The sequence below is a fragment of the Mirounga angustirostris genome, unplaced genomic scaffold, assembly GCF_029215605.1.
Source record: "Mirounga angustirostris isolate CCGP_5_RB_7025 unplaced genomic scaffold, mMirAng1.0.hap1 SCAF_8, whole genome shotgun sequence".
Classification (NCBI taxonomy): Eukaryota; Metazoa; Chordata; class Mammalia; order Carnivora; family Phocidae; genus Mirounga; species Mirounga angustirostris.
This window is the reverse complement of record NW_026991716.1, coordinates 28,675,126-28,689,714: the sequence shown is the minus strand read 5'-3', so window position 1 is coordinate 28,689,714 and position 14,589 is coordinate 28,675,126. Positions and strand designations below refer to the sequence as shown.

The following is a 14,589-nucleotide window of genomic DNA, read 5'->3' as shown; positions in this document are numbered from 1 at the left end:
CTTCTCGTGGCTATATTTATGTCCATTAATTTTTAATTGAAGTTGTAGGAATTGAAACCTGCATCTTCAGCTTTTCACAGTCTACTTAAAGTAACTTTGAACTCCATCCAGTAAATACAGGAAACTTGTAGCAACAGAGTTCCAGTTAAGCCCCTCTGTGCTGCTGTTGGAACACATATCACCAACACACAGTATAAGCCAGAGAATATCATGAACTAATTAGTGCTTTGAACAGCCATACGTCTTTTAAAGAAATTATGAAGAAAATTTACATAAAGAGAATAGCACCATTTCTCTTGTTAATTACTCCATTCTGTACGATACCATCCAGTGTCACTTCCCTTTGTCTGCAGGACTTCCTCTAAAATTAGTTCAGGGCAGGAGAGCTCGCAGTGAATTCTCCCAGTTTATATTTAGCTATACTTATCTAAAGTTTATCTCCTAGTTTATATTTACCTAGTTTATATTTATCTTTCTTTTGCCATTTTACTCTATACTTTTCTCTTATTTCTTAAGATTCTCATATGAAATAAAATTCACCCAGATATCCATTGACAGATGAATGGATAAAGAAGATGTAGTGTGTATTTTTATACAATGGAATATTACTCAATCATCAAAAAATGAAATCTTACCATTTGCAATGATGTGGATGGAACTAGAGGGTATTATACTTAGTGAAATAAGTCAGCCAGAGAAAGACAAATACCACATGATTTCACTCATATGTGGAATTTAAGAAACAAAACAGGATCATAGAGGAAGGGAGAGAAAAAGAAAATAAGACGAAATTAGAGAGTGAGTAAAAGCATAAGAGACTCAACTATAGGAAACAAACTAAGTGTGGCTGGAGGGGAGATGGGTGGGAGGATGGGGTGGCTGGGTGATGGGCATTAAGGAGGGCACATGTTGGGGGGGCCTGGGTGGCTCAGTCGTTAAGCATCTGCCTTCAGCTCAGGTCATGATCCCAGGGTCCTGGGATCGAGCCCCGCATCAAGCTCCCTGCTCGGCGGAGAGCCTGCTTCTCCCTCTCCCACTCCCCCTGCTTGTGTTCCCTCTCTCACTGTGACTCTGTCAAATAAATAAAAAATCTTAAATAAAAAAAAAAGGAGGGCACATGATGTAATGAGCACTGGGTGTTATCTGCAACTAATGAACCATAAAGTAACTCTGAAACTAGTAATACACTATGTGTTAATTAAGTGAATTTAAATTAAATTAAATTAAATTAAAAAAAATAAAATTCCCCAATTGCAGAGGTGCAGTTACATGAATATCAACCATTGTTTAGACTCATGGAACTAGTCCGACAACGAGTATACAGAACAGGTCCCTGATCCTAAAGTTCCCTGACACCGATTTGCATCTGGTCCTCTCCCCCTGCCCCCAGCCCTGGGCCACCACTGGTCTCCTTTCTGTCTGTACTTGGGACATCCCTCATTCTATTTGATTGATCACGAGGGGGCTCTCTTTATCTCCAGCAATGCGTTCTATGCAGTGGGTTCTCTGTGGGCGGACCAGGAATCCGTACTGTCAACAAGCACATAGGTTCTTGTGCCTTTGCGGTGTTAGGATGGCTGCTGGAGGGGGTGGGAGATCTGGGCGGGGCAGGGTGTTGGAGGGGGGCGGCTGTGGGCTGGGAATGGAATGATGACACACAGTACCTGGAACACAGGTGCCAAGTCTTCTACCAGGAACCAGGGGACGGAGCCGTTTGATATGCGGAGACCACAGATGTTCTGCTGTCCTTGAGAATCCCCTGATGGGACGGGAGGGGGTCCGCCACACAGGTCTCTTCACGGATGCCCAGTATGGGCCCAACATGGCTGTGGGGATGAGCACATGTCTGAGCAGGTGTCAGGAGAGCCCTGGGGAAGCATGTCCAGTTCAAGGATGCAGGCTCAGCTGATCCATGTTCCACTGAACCTAAAGAACGAGACTCTTTTCCCTGTGAAAGAATCCTGACAAGTAAATGATGGCCTCTTTATCTTTTTTTTTTTTAAGGTTTTATTTATTTGACAGAGAGAGACATAACACAAGCAGGGGGAGTGGGAGAGGGAGAAGGAGAAGCAAGCTTCCCGCTGAGCAGGGAGCCCGATGTGGGGCTCGATGTGGGGCTCGATGTGGGGCTCGATGTGGGGCTCGATGTGGGGCTCGATGTGGGGCTCGATCCCAGGACTCTGGGATCATGACCTGAGCCGAAGGCAGACGCTTAACGACTGAGCCACCCAGGCGCCCGGCCTCTTTATCTTTTAAAGAGCTCACCTGCTCCTCCTCGCTATTCAAGGTCACTCCTTCCATCTGGGGATTTTCATGTGGGGCAGTTTGGTGTCTGCAATGGTGAGCGCCCAGAACTGTCACGTGGTGACCCGCACAGCCCAGATGCCCTCCTTCTGGCAGAGAAATCCTTCCCTGCCCCTCACCAACTCTCAAGCCACTCTCAGAAGGCAGTGTCCCCAGTATGACCGTGCCACCATCCAGCGGTGGGTCCCAGAGGAGTAGCCCTCCTGACCCAGCACACAGGGGCTGGTGTTGAATCTCTGGGGATGAGCAGATGGCCCAGCAGAGAGCCTCTCAGAGTCCCACGTGTCCATCCTCGGAGACCAGGAGCTTGGGGTGAGCAGAGTTCCTGGTGCAGGACCACTTCTACTGCTAGAGAAAGAGACTGAAGGTCAGAGCTGCACTGGATGCACATCAGAGCCCCGCACCCTACTCCTGTTTCACCTCAGCTATGTGCTCCTCGTTGTCCTCTTCCGCAGGGTGGGGAAATCATCAGTGTTAACGGATACTATAAAAGCAGCTTGAATTTACCATATCTGGCAATTCAGAAAGAACCCATTTCAGGCTCAGGACGACTGTGGGAGGCAATGAGAGAAAGTGTCACTTCTCCCTCATGGGAGAGAAGCTGAGTCTCAGAAAGATGAGGTGGTTTGTGTCCCGTTGCTTCGCCATCTCAGACAGAAGAGCGGGTGTGACGTGACCACTGGAGGTGACCTGATTTCTCCTGCTTCCTGCATTCCCTGCGTGAGGCAGGTGGACTTTTCCAGAGGTTTCTATGTTTGAACCTTTCCATGAGTGTGCAGCTCTTCTCCCGGACCTTCAGCCTTGGGCCTCCCTCATGGCCTGATGGAAAGTGCCCTGGACTAGGAGTCGGGAGGCCTGGGTTTGCACCCACATTCTGCCACTTAACCATCCCAGTGGCCTTCAGAATCGTTCCCCTCGTGCGGACGATTAGAACGAGTTTTCAGGTCTCTACGGCTCTTGATGCCGGCATTTTCTGGCCGTCTGGACTTTCCGTAGCGTCACCTGCCTTGTTTAGCGTGAATCTCTCAGCCCCGAGCACGGCAGGAGGGTGGCAGGGGTGCGGGGCACCCACCCTTCAGTGGGGGGGTCCCCACTTCCACCGTGTAGTCGTGGGGCTGCGATACCATGACCTGTGCCCACCGCCTCCCGCAGAGGGGGCCAGCCGAGCCCTGTGCGGGGACTCCGCTGAGCAGCATATGCCACCGGCTCGGCGACGTGGCCGCCTCGCCTCCGGTGCCCTCCGGTGCGCTTGGTCTGGGCTGCACCGTCTTGCGGCCATTCCGTGGGGCCCGTCGCTCTCCCCACCTCCCCCTCAGCCCGTCGCTCTCCCCACCTCCCCCTCAGCCTCGCGTCCGCCGCAGCCGCCCTCTCGGACGTGCCCTCAGCCGCGAGCGCCGCACAGGACCGCACCGGCGGCCTCCCCAGCCGGGCCCCGCGGGCCGTGGGGCCCGTGCGCCTGCGCGCTGCGTTCTGCGGAGGCCTGTGCGCGCGGCGCGCGGCCCCGCTGCTGCGGCTCGGCCGTGTCGCGTCTGTCCCACGGCGCTGCCGGCGGCCGCGGGGCCTCGGGGACGGAGAGCAGCGCCCGTCCCCCCGGGCCTGGTGCTGCCAGGGGCTGCTGGGCGCGGGGCGGGAGCGCGGGGGCGGCGGCAGCCCGGGCTGCGGAGAGCGGCCTCCCCTCGCGAAGGGCCGCGGGGGCGGCGCTGGCTTCTGGCTCAACGGCCGCCGGGCGCGGTGGTCGCAGCGCGGGAACTGTTTTGCCTGAGTTTCCGTTTCCTTGTCGCAAGGTCTGTGTGCTAGAACCGCCTTGAATGCGTCATCGTTAGGAGCCTGTGGGATCGTGCGCGGAGGGACCGGGGCCCAGAAGCGGCCGGTCCACTCCCGTCACTGTCACGTGGCCCCAGGGAAGAGCCACTCTAGCTGTTCTTCGCTGTCCCTGCGGCGGCTCTCTGTGCTTTCCGTTCCCCTGGTCTCCTGGGCTCTTCGGCGCGAGGTCGAAGGTCGATAGTAGCCTAAGGTACATCCCGGGGCTGACCTCACTCCCCTCCCTCATCTCCTCACATAGACCTTTTATGATCTCACAGCATCACGAGAAGAAGGAGGAGTACAGTACACAGTAGTCGAGAGAGGGAGAGAATGCATAACTTCTTTACAGTATTTGTTCTATTTGTTCTATTTTATTATTAGTGAATGTCATTAATGCTGTGCCTGATTTATAAATTAAACTTTATCTCAGGTGTGTATGTAGAGGAAACCTCCTAGTACATCTAGGGTCCTGTACTCTCCGCCATTTCAAGCAGGCCCTGGGAGTCTTGGAACGTATTTCCTGGGGAAGAAGGGAGACCACTGTGGTTCAGGAGCGATGATCTCCCCCAAAGTCTACATTCTCTCCTTTCAGTTCTTCTTTTACTGAATCTCCTTCTAGTTTGACCTTGGTCACGCTATTAGATTTTGAAATGTCCCTGGATCTGATTGTCCCAGGTGGTTGTCAGTATGTCAGGTTAGATTCCCTCATCTTGTGGTTGGAAAATCTTGGAGAAGGTGTTATGTGCAGACAGAGTGTCAGTGATCTGACAGCCTCTCAATTCTCTAATCTCTCAGAAGGTTTTCAGAAAACCAGTGAATCCAAATCCACAGAAGTAAAGAAGACGCCTTTTGGTACAAGAGCTATGAGTCCCTCTCGCTGGACCCTGAGCCTGATTCTCAGGAATCCTTAGGACCTCAGCAAGGCTCCTCTCTCCCAGGCCTGTGCCGCAAGTGCCAAGAAACTTCCACAAAGTGGGAGGAAGAGGAGGTGCTGAAGCGCCGCCCAGTCTCTCTACACAGAGTGGGAAGGAAAATCACCTCCTCTTCGCGATACCAGGTGCAAACTCAGTCTCTCTAGTGCCACAACGGGCTTCATCTTGGGCTGCCCTGGAAGCTTCTTCCCGCTGTTCTGATGGATCCCAGATTTCCCTGGTGCTGCTCCAAGTCAGTCAACACGGGCTCTGGAAGAAGAAATGAAGGACTGCTCACCGTGGAGCCAGAGATCAGTGAGAAGAGGGAGAAGGGGCAGAAAACGTGCCTTGAGCTGCCCCGCCGGAGGTGAACTCATTCAGGCCACTCCTTCCTCAGAGGCTCATGGAGTTGACGGACGTGTGGTGTCTGTGGGGTTACTGTGAACAGCTGTCGAGTGCTCGGCCGCAGAGAGCACGACCTTCCAAGCGAAGGGACACTGGGGTTGAATCCTGATTCTGCCTCTGAATTGTACCGCCTTGAAGGGATTCTAGAATTTCTCTAGGCTTAGTTTGTCATGAGTAGAAGAAAGGATCATAAGCTATGTGAGTAGAAAAGGTGCTCCATAAGTTTCTTTATAATTTCCCCACAGATTTCCTGACCGTAAATGACACATCTGTGAGTTTGATTCCCAGTATAGAACATGCTGTTTTCCTTCCCCTAAATGGCAACGACCCAGCATCCCACACTTCATTATGAACTCCGCACTCTCATCAGGTAGAAGGGAGAACAAGCGTCTACATCAAATACCCTTCTGAGCTCCGAACTGCTTCAGACTCTTGGCAGCACATCTGTCTTTCTCTGTGATTTCAGGAAGTCCCTTTTCAAGGGCTAGGGACCCAGTTGTGGGCGCTGGAAACTGCACCCACTTCCACCTGGGGGAAGGACAGGACAGTGGTCCCATGGGCCCCAGGCCTCTCTCGGAGAGAGACCAGTGGCACTGTTGTCATCTGTGAGGGGCCTCGGATAAATGGCCTCTCTCCTTGCCGACAAGTGGAGAAACCGGAATAAGGTAGCCGGAAGGTCCAGTGACCCTTTGTAGCCCCGGTAGCGTGGAAGTTGAAGGGCATAGCTTAGTGTGAAAGCCACGTGGTTCTTCACACAGAAACCCAGACTCAGTCACCCCCCACCCCATGGTGGCAGCGCGGGCCCAAGACAGCCCTTCCCGGACAGACTGCTGCTTCCCATCCAGCGGGGAGGGCCCGAGGCCAGCTGCCTGTGTGGGAGCCTCACTGTTTCCCTGCTTTCCCTCCACTGTTCACTAAGACAAAGAACCTCCATTTTGACAAGCATGAGTTACATTTTGCTATGTTTAGCCAAGAAATACCTGATGAGTAATGAAGTTACACTTTTTTCTAGCAACAACATAGTCCTTTTATTCGCCCAAATACTACAGCCCACTCAAAGAAAAGCCAGGATTCAGGTCATTGATTCAAAATCCTGTCCTAGAAATCTCTTCTTGTGGACCAGAGAAGACCTCTGTGTTTCTTTGTTGGCAAGCTGAGAGGGACGAACCTAGAAAGGGCTAAAACTAGAGCTTGTACCGGTGATTGGTCTGAAAAATGATCCAGTACAGAGAAAAGAGGAAATAAGAGATGGGGAGGTTTTACCTGCATTCCACACCCTGGTTCCAGTCACACAAGGACAGTAGCATTCTTGCTAGTTTTGTTTGTTCACTGACAACAAACCCCCCCTCCCCCCATTCTGACAGCCTGGGTTGCGTTTCTGCCACTTTCAGCCAAAGCATATCTATGGAATGTATAACGAGTTTCTTCTCTAGAAATCCCATAATGTTTTCATTTGTCCAAACAGTATTGCCCACTCAAATAAAAGCCCTATTTATCTAGAGCTTGTTTGCTATACAACCTTGTGTCCAATGTGGTTTCTTTCACACTCAGAAATCTCAAGGGGATTCTAGAGAGAGTGTAAAATCCCAGAGCAACACTGAAGTTTTTGTATTCGAGGGGAAGACACATTATAATGCCTTTTGGTGCCTCCGACATCTAGAAGTGAATTAGTATGCATTCACAAGTATTTTTAACAATAAAACCCACGACTGAAAGAGAAGCTTCTTGTATTATTTTTATGTTTAGAATACAGCAGTTTAAAACTCAGCAGGAAAAGAGAAATTATAAAGATCAGAGCAGAAATCAATGAAATAGACACCAAAAGAACAGTAGAACAGATTAACGGAAACTAGGAGCTGGTTCTTTGAAAGAATTAACAAGATTGATAAACCCCTGGCCAGACTTATCAAAAAGAAGAGAGAAATGACCCAAATAAATAAAATCATGAATGAAAGAGGAGAGATCAGGGGCGCCTGGGTGGCTCAGTTGGTTAAGCGACTGCCTTCGGCTCAGGTCATGATCCTGGAGTCCCTGGATCGAGTCCCGCATCGGGCTCCCTGCTTGGTGAGGAGCCTGCTTCTCCCCTAACCCTCCCCGCTCTCATGTACTCTCTCTCTCTCATTCTCGCTCTCTCAAATAAATAAATAAATCTTTAAAAAAAAAAAAAAGAGGAGAGATCAAAATCAACACCAAAGAAATACGAACAATTATAAGAACATATTATGAGCAACTATATGCCTGCAAATTAGATAATCTGGAAGAAATGGATGCATTCCTAGAGATGTATAAACTACCAAAACTGAACCAGGAAGAAATAGAAAACCTGAATAGGCCTATAACCACTAAGGAAATTGAAGCAATAATCAAAAATGTCCCAACAAACAAAAGCCCAGGGCCAGATGGCTTCCCAGGGGAATTCTACCAAACATTTCAAGAAGAATTAATACCTATTCTTCTGAAACTGTTCCAAAAAGTAGAAATGGAAGGAAAACTTCCAACCTCGTTTTATGAGGCCACCATTACCTTGATTCCCCAAACCAAAGACCCCATCAAAAAGGAGAATTACAGACCAATATCCTTGATGAACATGGATGCAAATATTCTCACCAAAATACTAGCCAATAGGATCCAACAGTACATTAAAAGGATTATTCACCACGACCAAGTGGGATTTATCCCTGGGCTGCAAGGTTCAACATCTGCAAATCAATCAATGTGATACAATACATTAATAAAAGAAAGAACAAGAACCATATGATCCTCTCAATAGATGCAGAAAAAGCATTTGACAAAGTACAGCATCCTTTCTTGATGAAAACTCGTCAGAGTACAGGGATAGAGGGTACATACCTCAATAGCACAAAAGCCATCTATGAAAAACCCACAGTGAATATCATTCTCAATGGGGAAAAACAGAGCTTTCCCCCTAAGGTCAGGAACACGGCAGGGATGTCCACTATCACCACTGCTATTCAACATAGTATTAGAAGTCCTAGCCACATATATATATACAATGGAATATTATGTAGCCATTAAAAGGAATGAGATCTTGCCATTTACAATGACATGGATGGAACTGGAGGGTATTATGCTGAGCGAAATAAGTCAAAAAGAGAAAGATGTGGGGGTGCCTGGGTGGCTCAGTTGGTTAAGGTCATGATCCTGGAGTCCCGGGATCGAGTCCCGCATCGGGCTCCCTGCTCAGCGGGGAGTCTGCTTCTCCCTCTGACCCTCCTCCCTTTCATGCTCTCTCTCTCTCATTCTCTCTCTCGCAAATAAATAAAATCTTAAAAAAAAAAAATTAAAAAAAAAAAAGAGAAAGATGTGTATCATATGACCTCACTGATATGAGGAATTCTTAATCTCAGGAAACAAACTGAGGGTTTCTGGAGTGGGGGGTGGGGTGGGAGGGATGGGGTGACTGGGTGATAGACACTGGGGAGGGTATGTGCTCTGGTAAGCGCTGTGAATTGTGCAAGACTGTTGAATCTCAGATCTGTACCTCTGAAACAAATAATGCAATATATGTTAAGAAAAAAAAAGAAGAAGAAGAAGTAGAAGGTAGCAGGAGGGGAAGAATGAAGGGGGGGAATCAGAGGGGTAGACGAACCATGAGAGACGATGGACTCTGAAAAACAACTGAGGGTTCTAGAGGGGAGGGGGGTGGGAGGATGGGTTAGCCTGGTGATGGGTATTGAGGAGGGCACGTTCTGCATGGAGCACTGGGTGTTATGCACAAACAATGAATCATGGAACACTACATCTAAAACTAACAATGTAATGTATGGGGATTTACATAACAATAAAAAATTTTTTTAAAAAAGAACTCCCCATATCAAACACCCATAAACTTTCCTCCTTCCAGCCCCAAGCCCAACTTTAAGGAATTCTGGTCATAGCATGCATGCATTCATTCATTCATTCATTCATTCCTCTAACTATATTCCATGAATGCTTCTGGGCCAATGTTTGTGTTAGGTCTGGTAATCATTTAATGCCAGGGACACAGCACATGGCTGTGTCTTATTGTCCTATGCTTGTGTCCTATTGTCCTATGTCCTATATCGTCCTAATGCTTGCCATCTGACAGGAAAGACAGACAATAAATAAAAATATAATAATAGAAATACATTATATATTGCTGTTACCTATTGCTAGATAACAAAAAATCTCCAAATAATACAACCACCTTTATTCCCCCTCATTGTGTGGGTCAGCTGGGCCCAACAGCAGCTCTTTTGCTCTGTGTGACATGGTCTGGGCTTACAGTCATCTGAAGATCTGAATGGCCGAGAATATTCCAGAATATGTTGCTTCTCAGTGGGGAGTGCACTGAGGCTGTTAAATGCTGCTTGCTGCCATTATGGCCTATTGGTGCCATCTGGTGTTAATCCAGGTCTTGAAGACTAACAAGTTTAGGGAGAAAAGAGAAACCAATAGAAGCCCAGCTGGTGCTGAATATTGCTTTGTATGCTCTCAGGACTTCTCCTTCAGTTGTCCAAACTCAGCTTTGCCTTTCTCTGAAAGAGGGTAACACCCTCACTGTTTTCTCTCTCTCACCCCTTTAGCCAGCCTTTGCTGGTCTCCCCCCATGATCCCTCAGCATCGTCACCTGGACCTGCTTCCACCAACCACCAGACAGGAGCAGGAAAGGACCCTGGGACCAAAAACAACACCCTGGAGCAGAAGCTCAAAGCCTTCCCTCCCCTCAAGTCCCAACCCATCCACCCACAGAGCACAGGGCACCCCTGAAAGACAGGTCCTATTACCTCTTCCTCCAGGCCAGGCAGTGGTCACAAACACAGCACCTTCTCTCCCTAGCTGTCTGGATCCCCACCTGCATGAGCATGAGCACCTGTGCCCCAGGGCTGCTGTCTGCTTGCCAGTGTCGCTCAACTACAGACACTGAGCCCAACTGCAGCTCAGCCTCCTCCCTCCCCTAGCCCTGAGCCAGCAGCTCCTAACCGGAAGGCACATCAGAAAGCTCAGGGGACCAGCAGGCACAGTCTAGAAAAAGAGGGCTGCAGCGGGGTCTGTACATGACCTGACTCAGGAGCGCCCAGGCTCACAGAGGCCTGACCTTGCCCTCCACCCTCCCCCCTAGCCCAGGCTCCCAGGCTACACTTGACCTTCCCTGCTCCTTCTTGGTCCACTTGCACCTGGAATCACAGGTCTTCCCCAAGTGTGCTTGGCTATGGCTGCCAGGGCCTTCCTGCCCTGATCCTAGCAGGGATTCCACTAGGCAATACAGGCAGAGCCTGTAACAATCTTCTTGTAAATGAGGTCCAGGGGGTTCTTGAGACCACAAGCCTGAGACTGCCTGTCCACCCTCTGCACCCTGAGACTGTCACTGCCCCCATCTCTCCCCTACCTCCCACATGGAACCCTCCTAGATGGCCCCCTCCCCTTTGAATGCCTGTTCCGTTAATATGCTAGGCCAGCTCAGTAGTGGAGGAAATCCTATTAAGGCTAGTGAGCTGAAATAATTTGTTTCTGGACATTAAAATTTAAAGCAGAATTTGAGAAATTGGCACACAACTTTCATACTCTTTCTCCAGTAAATGTCCCAATGGCATATAAGGCAACCATTTCTACCCCATAGAATCATAACTGATGTTCACTCTGGGAGGGCCACCCCAGAGGACATCAGGAACACCTGCAGAACTGCATGGACCCTATCTCTAGTTGTGACCTGGTTTCAGGCCCTCAGTGTGGGGTAGGGTGACTAACCATCCCAGTCTGCCCAAGACCAAGGGCCGGCTTATAAACAAATTAGGTTCAAGAGTGAGAAATCAGTTGCCCTCCATGATGGTCACACAGAAGTGTTGAAATCAACAGAAAGACCCCAGGCCCTGCATACCCCACACACTCCATTGTTTCCCTGTTTCATGCATTGCCTTGTTCTTTGCCCAAACACAAAATTCTGTCTTTCCCTTTTCATCTCCCCTCAAGCAGGCTGATTACACAGGAATCTTTTTTTTTTTTTTTTTTGAGGAGGCTTCATGCCCAGCGTGGAAACCAACATGGGGCTTGAACTCATGACCCTGAGATCAAGACCTGCGCCGAGATCAAGAATCGGAAATTTAATCGAATGAGCCACCCAAGTGCCCTACATGGTAATCATTCTGACCATCCCTTCCTCCAAATGTACAGGGCAGTGAGAACCACAAGAAAGCAAGCTGACTCAAGGAGGGCAACATGAGGCCACAGGACACAGACAGAATGCCCTGCCCTAAATGGTCCCTTGGTCTGTGCCCTGATGGGCTAGACAGGACCAATCAGGGAGGCAAGATACAACCAGTGGCCACAGCTATCCTGAGAATGGCCTGGCCCTCTCTTCCCAATGGTCATATGCATGTACTCTTGCATATGACCCACAAGGACACTCCAGGAAGCATGGGGCATGTGATGGGACCCAGGAAAGAGTACAGGTAGGAGTGACCCTGAGGAACATCTTGGGAGACAGGTCCTGGAGGAGCAGTTTGATGGGCTTCAAAGTGGACCAAAGGTAACCATCTGTGCTCAGGACACATCTGTGTGTTGTAAGTGGGACCTCCTAAGGGGACATCACAGGCAGGGCTCTGGCACCTTCCATTGACCCCTAGGTGGAGCCTTGTGAGTCTTTTTCTTGGATTCCTCATGATGGCTGGAGAAGTTAGAGCAGGTGTAGACTGGAATGAAATGGAGTCATCATCTTTTGTCTGGATTCCTCCCCAGTGTTGAACCCTTCCCCACTAAGTCTTGGACCCTTTCCTGCTTGTGTCGCTCTGATCCCATGATCACCTGGGCCCTCTCCAGTCAGCACGTGGTCCCCATGCATCACGCTGGGATGAGTCCTGCTGAACCTGAGACTAGAGAGAAGTATGGACAAGCTCAGAGCAGGGAGCCCCAGCCCACACTGCCAATCCTCACCCAGAGCAAGGAGACACCTGCTCACCACTCACGGGCCCTGGGGACCCTGGCTTTGAGCAGGGCTAAGGGTGAAGATGCAGACGTGGCTCCCAGCCCCTCTCACCATGACTTTCAGCTCCTGTTACAGAAGCTTGTCGTCCCTCCAATCTGTGCAGAGGAATACATGAGGGACCCCATGTCCCAGGCTCTGATCCCACCCACTGGCCAGATTTCTCACCTGGGCTCCCACAGCTGCTGATGACTGACGTCTTATTCTTGGAGAAAAGACACGCGCAATGATGACAGTAAGAAAAGTAAGTAAGAAAAGCAGCAACAGCAGGCAGATGGTTGTCCGTCCATGCTGGTGCGCCAGGGCCTTTCCTGGAAAAAGGCCTTATATTAACCTGGGTTCCCCAGGACCATGGGCCTGCTCTCCTGTCCCCCCGCCCCCAGCTCCTGACCCGACCAGAGTCAGAACCCCCTCCATGATCACCCAGGTTTACCCAAATGTACAGGGTGTGCAGTGTGGCTCCCTGTGGCTTCCATGTGGCCAGTGAACCTCTGCTCCTCTCCCTGGGGAATCCTTATGGCCCCCCACACCTAGTAGGTCCCATTCCCACCAGGCAGGACTCCCCTAAACTGCTGGGCATCCTGGCTCAGGGGTTCCTGATCCTGAAGCCAGGTCAGGGCGATATTCCCGGGAGAGAAACTGAAAGCCCAGCATGTTGGGGGACCATGCTCTCCAAGGCTGTTGGGGACTGTTCACTGTTGGGGACACTGAGGAGAAAGCACAGAGCCAGTGAGGCACATGGCTGAGCCCTGTTCCCCTCTACAGAAGACAGAAGTGGGCTGCTTCTCCCACCTTTCCACCTCTGGCTGGAGCCCTCATTGACCCCAGACCTTCTCCAAGTCTGTTCCGTGCCCTGGAACCCAAATTCCTTTGGACTGGCAGGAGGATGGGTCTGGGATCCAGGGCTCACTCTCTTGAATCTGTGTGTTGATGTTGAGGAGAGGGTATGAAGGGTGGGCTCTTGGGCTGAGGGGACTATAAGGGAACTCTTTGTGACAAGGAGGCTAGGGTTCCTCTCCTGCCTGACACCCACCTCCCCTGGTTCAACTTTATGTAGGAGAGTCCACTGTCTTCCTGGACTATTGACCTGGGAAAGCACATTTCCATTCCCACTTGCTTGGTGTCTTTATCCAGATGCTGTAACAGGACGGGCAGATCACAATACAGTGCACCAACAGAATATATGTGCATCCTTTAGGACAGGGAGGGCTTCCTTGGACAGGGTTGTTGTGGGGGGCTCAATGGATCTGGGGGAGAGGAAGGCCCCTGCTCCAGGGTTATACCTCGTCTGCCAAAGAAGCCCATCCAGGGTTCCAGATATTTCTGCAGGCTTCCCCGAAGCTCTCCGTGCATATGGGTGAGGAATCCTGGCTTTGAAAGCCATCTGCATCCCAGGACTTCTTGATTTCCATAGCCAAGGTATGAATGGAGGGCCAGGAAACTGTCCATCCATGGGCCTTCAGGTCATAGGAGAGAAAGAGTTCCCCATCTTAGTGGAAATGCTCAAAGCCCTGGTGCTCTTGTCTTCTCAGATCTCGAGCCCCAGACCTCCTGGAGGGAATGCATGTCTGCCTCCAGTCAGTAGTGACTTCTCCCATCCTGTGTCCCTCTGCTTTCCCTGCCCCAGTGACAAACTCCTGCCAAAGGGGTCCAACCTGCTCTCCTCCAGGTCTTCCCTGTGCTGGCTCAGTAATGGCCACCTTGAGCTGAAATGCACAGACCGTCGGTCCTCACCCCCACCCCCAGCCAACTCCAGTGAGAAGAGACAGGTCCCTCCTTTCTGCCCTGAACTTCACTGGGAACGGTCTCCCATCCTTCTTGCTCTGACGCCACTGTCATTTCCTTTCTGTGCCTGCAGGGCCAGGATGTTTGACAGAGTCTTTCTGAGGCCCTTCCTGGTCTCTCTCAAGTCTCTGGTCTCTGTGTCCCAGGACTGCTCCTGCCCACAGTCCCTGAAGCTGTGCCACATCTCTCTCAATGTCATGGTGCAGGAAGGCCTGACCATCCAAGCATCCCTCAGTGAAAAATCTCTGATGCACAGATCCATGCGGGGACACCCCTGTGAGGTTATAACAAAGTCCTTGGGATCCTATGGGGCAGGGAGGAGACCACAGATGAAACTGCTTTCTGGAAGTAACCGCACGTCAAATGTTTCTCAGAAAAGCTCTGCTGGATGACATGATACTTTATGGGGTAAACCTAAAA

The 14,589-nt window shown here is 50.3% G+C and overlaps 1 protein-coding gene across 1 annotated transcript; it reads right to left on the bottom strand.

Moving 5' to 3' along the window:
• Nucleotides 1-12,803: 12,803 nt before the first annotated feature.
• MICA (MHC class I polypeptide-related sequence A) lies at nt 12,804-14,368 on the bottom strand. The gene is given in 2 exon segments (XM_064598328.1): nt 12,804-13,023; nt 14,181-14,368. Coding segments are annotated over 2 exon segments (408 nt in total).
• Nucleotides 14,369-14,589: the final 221 nt, after the last annotated feature.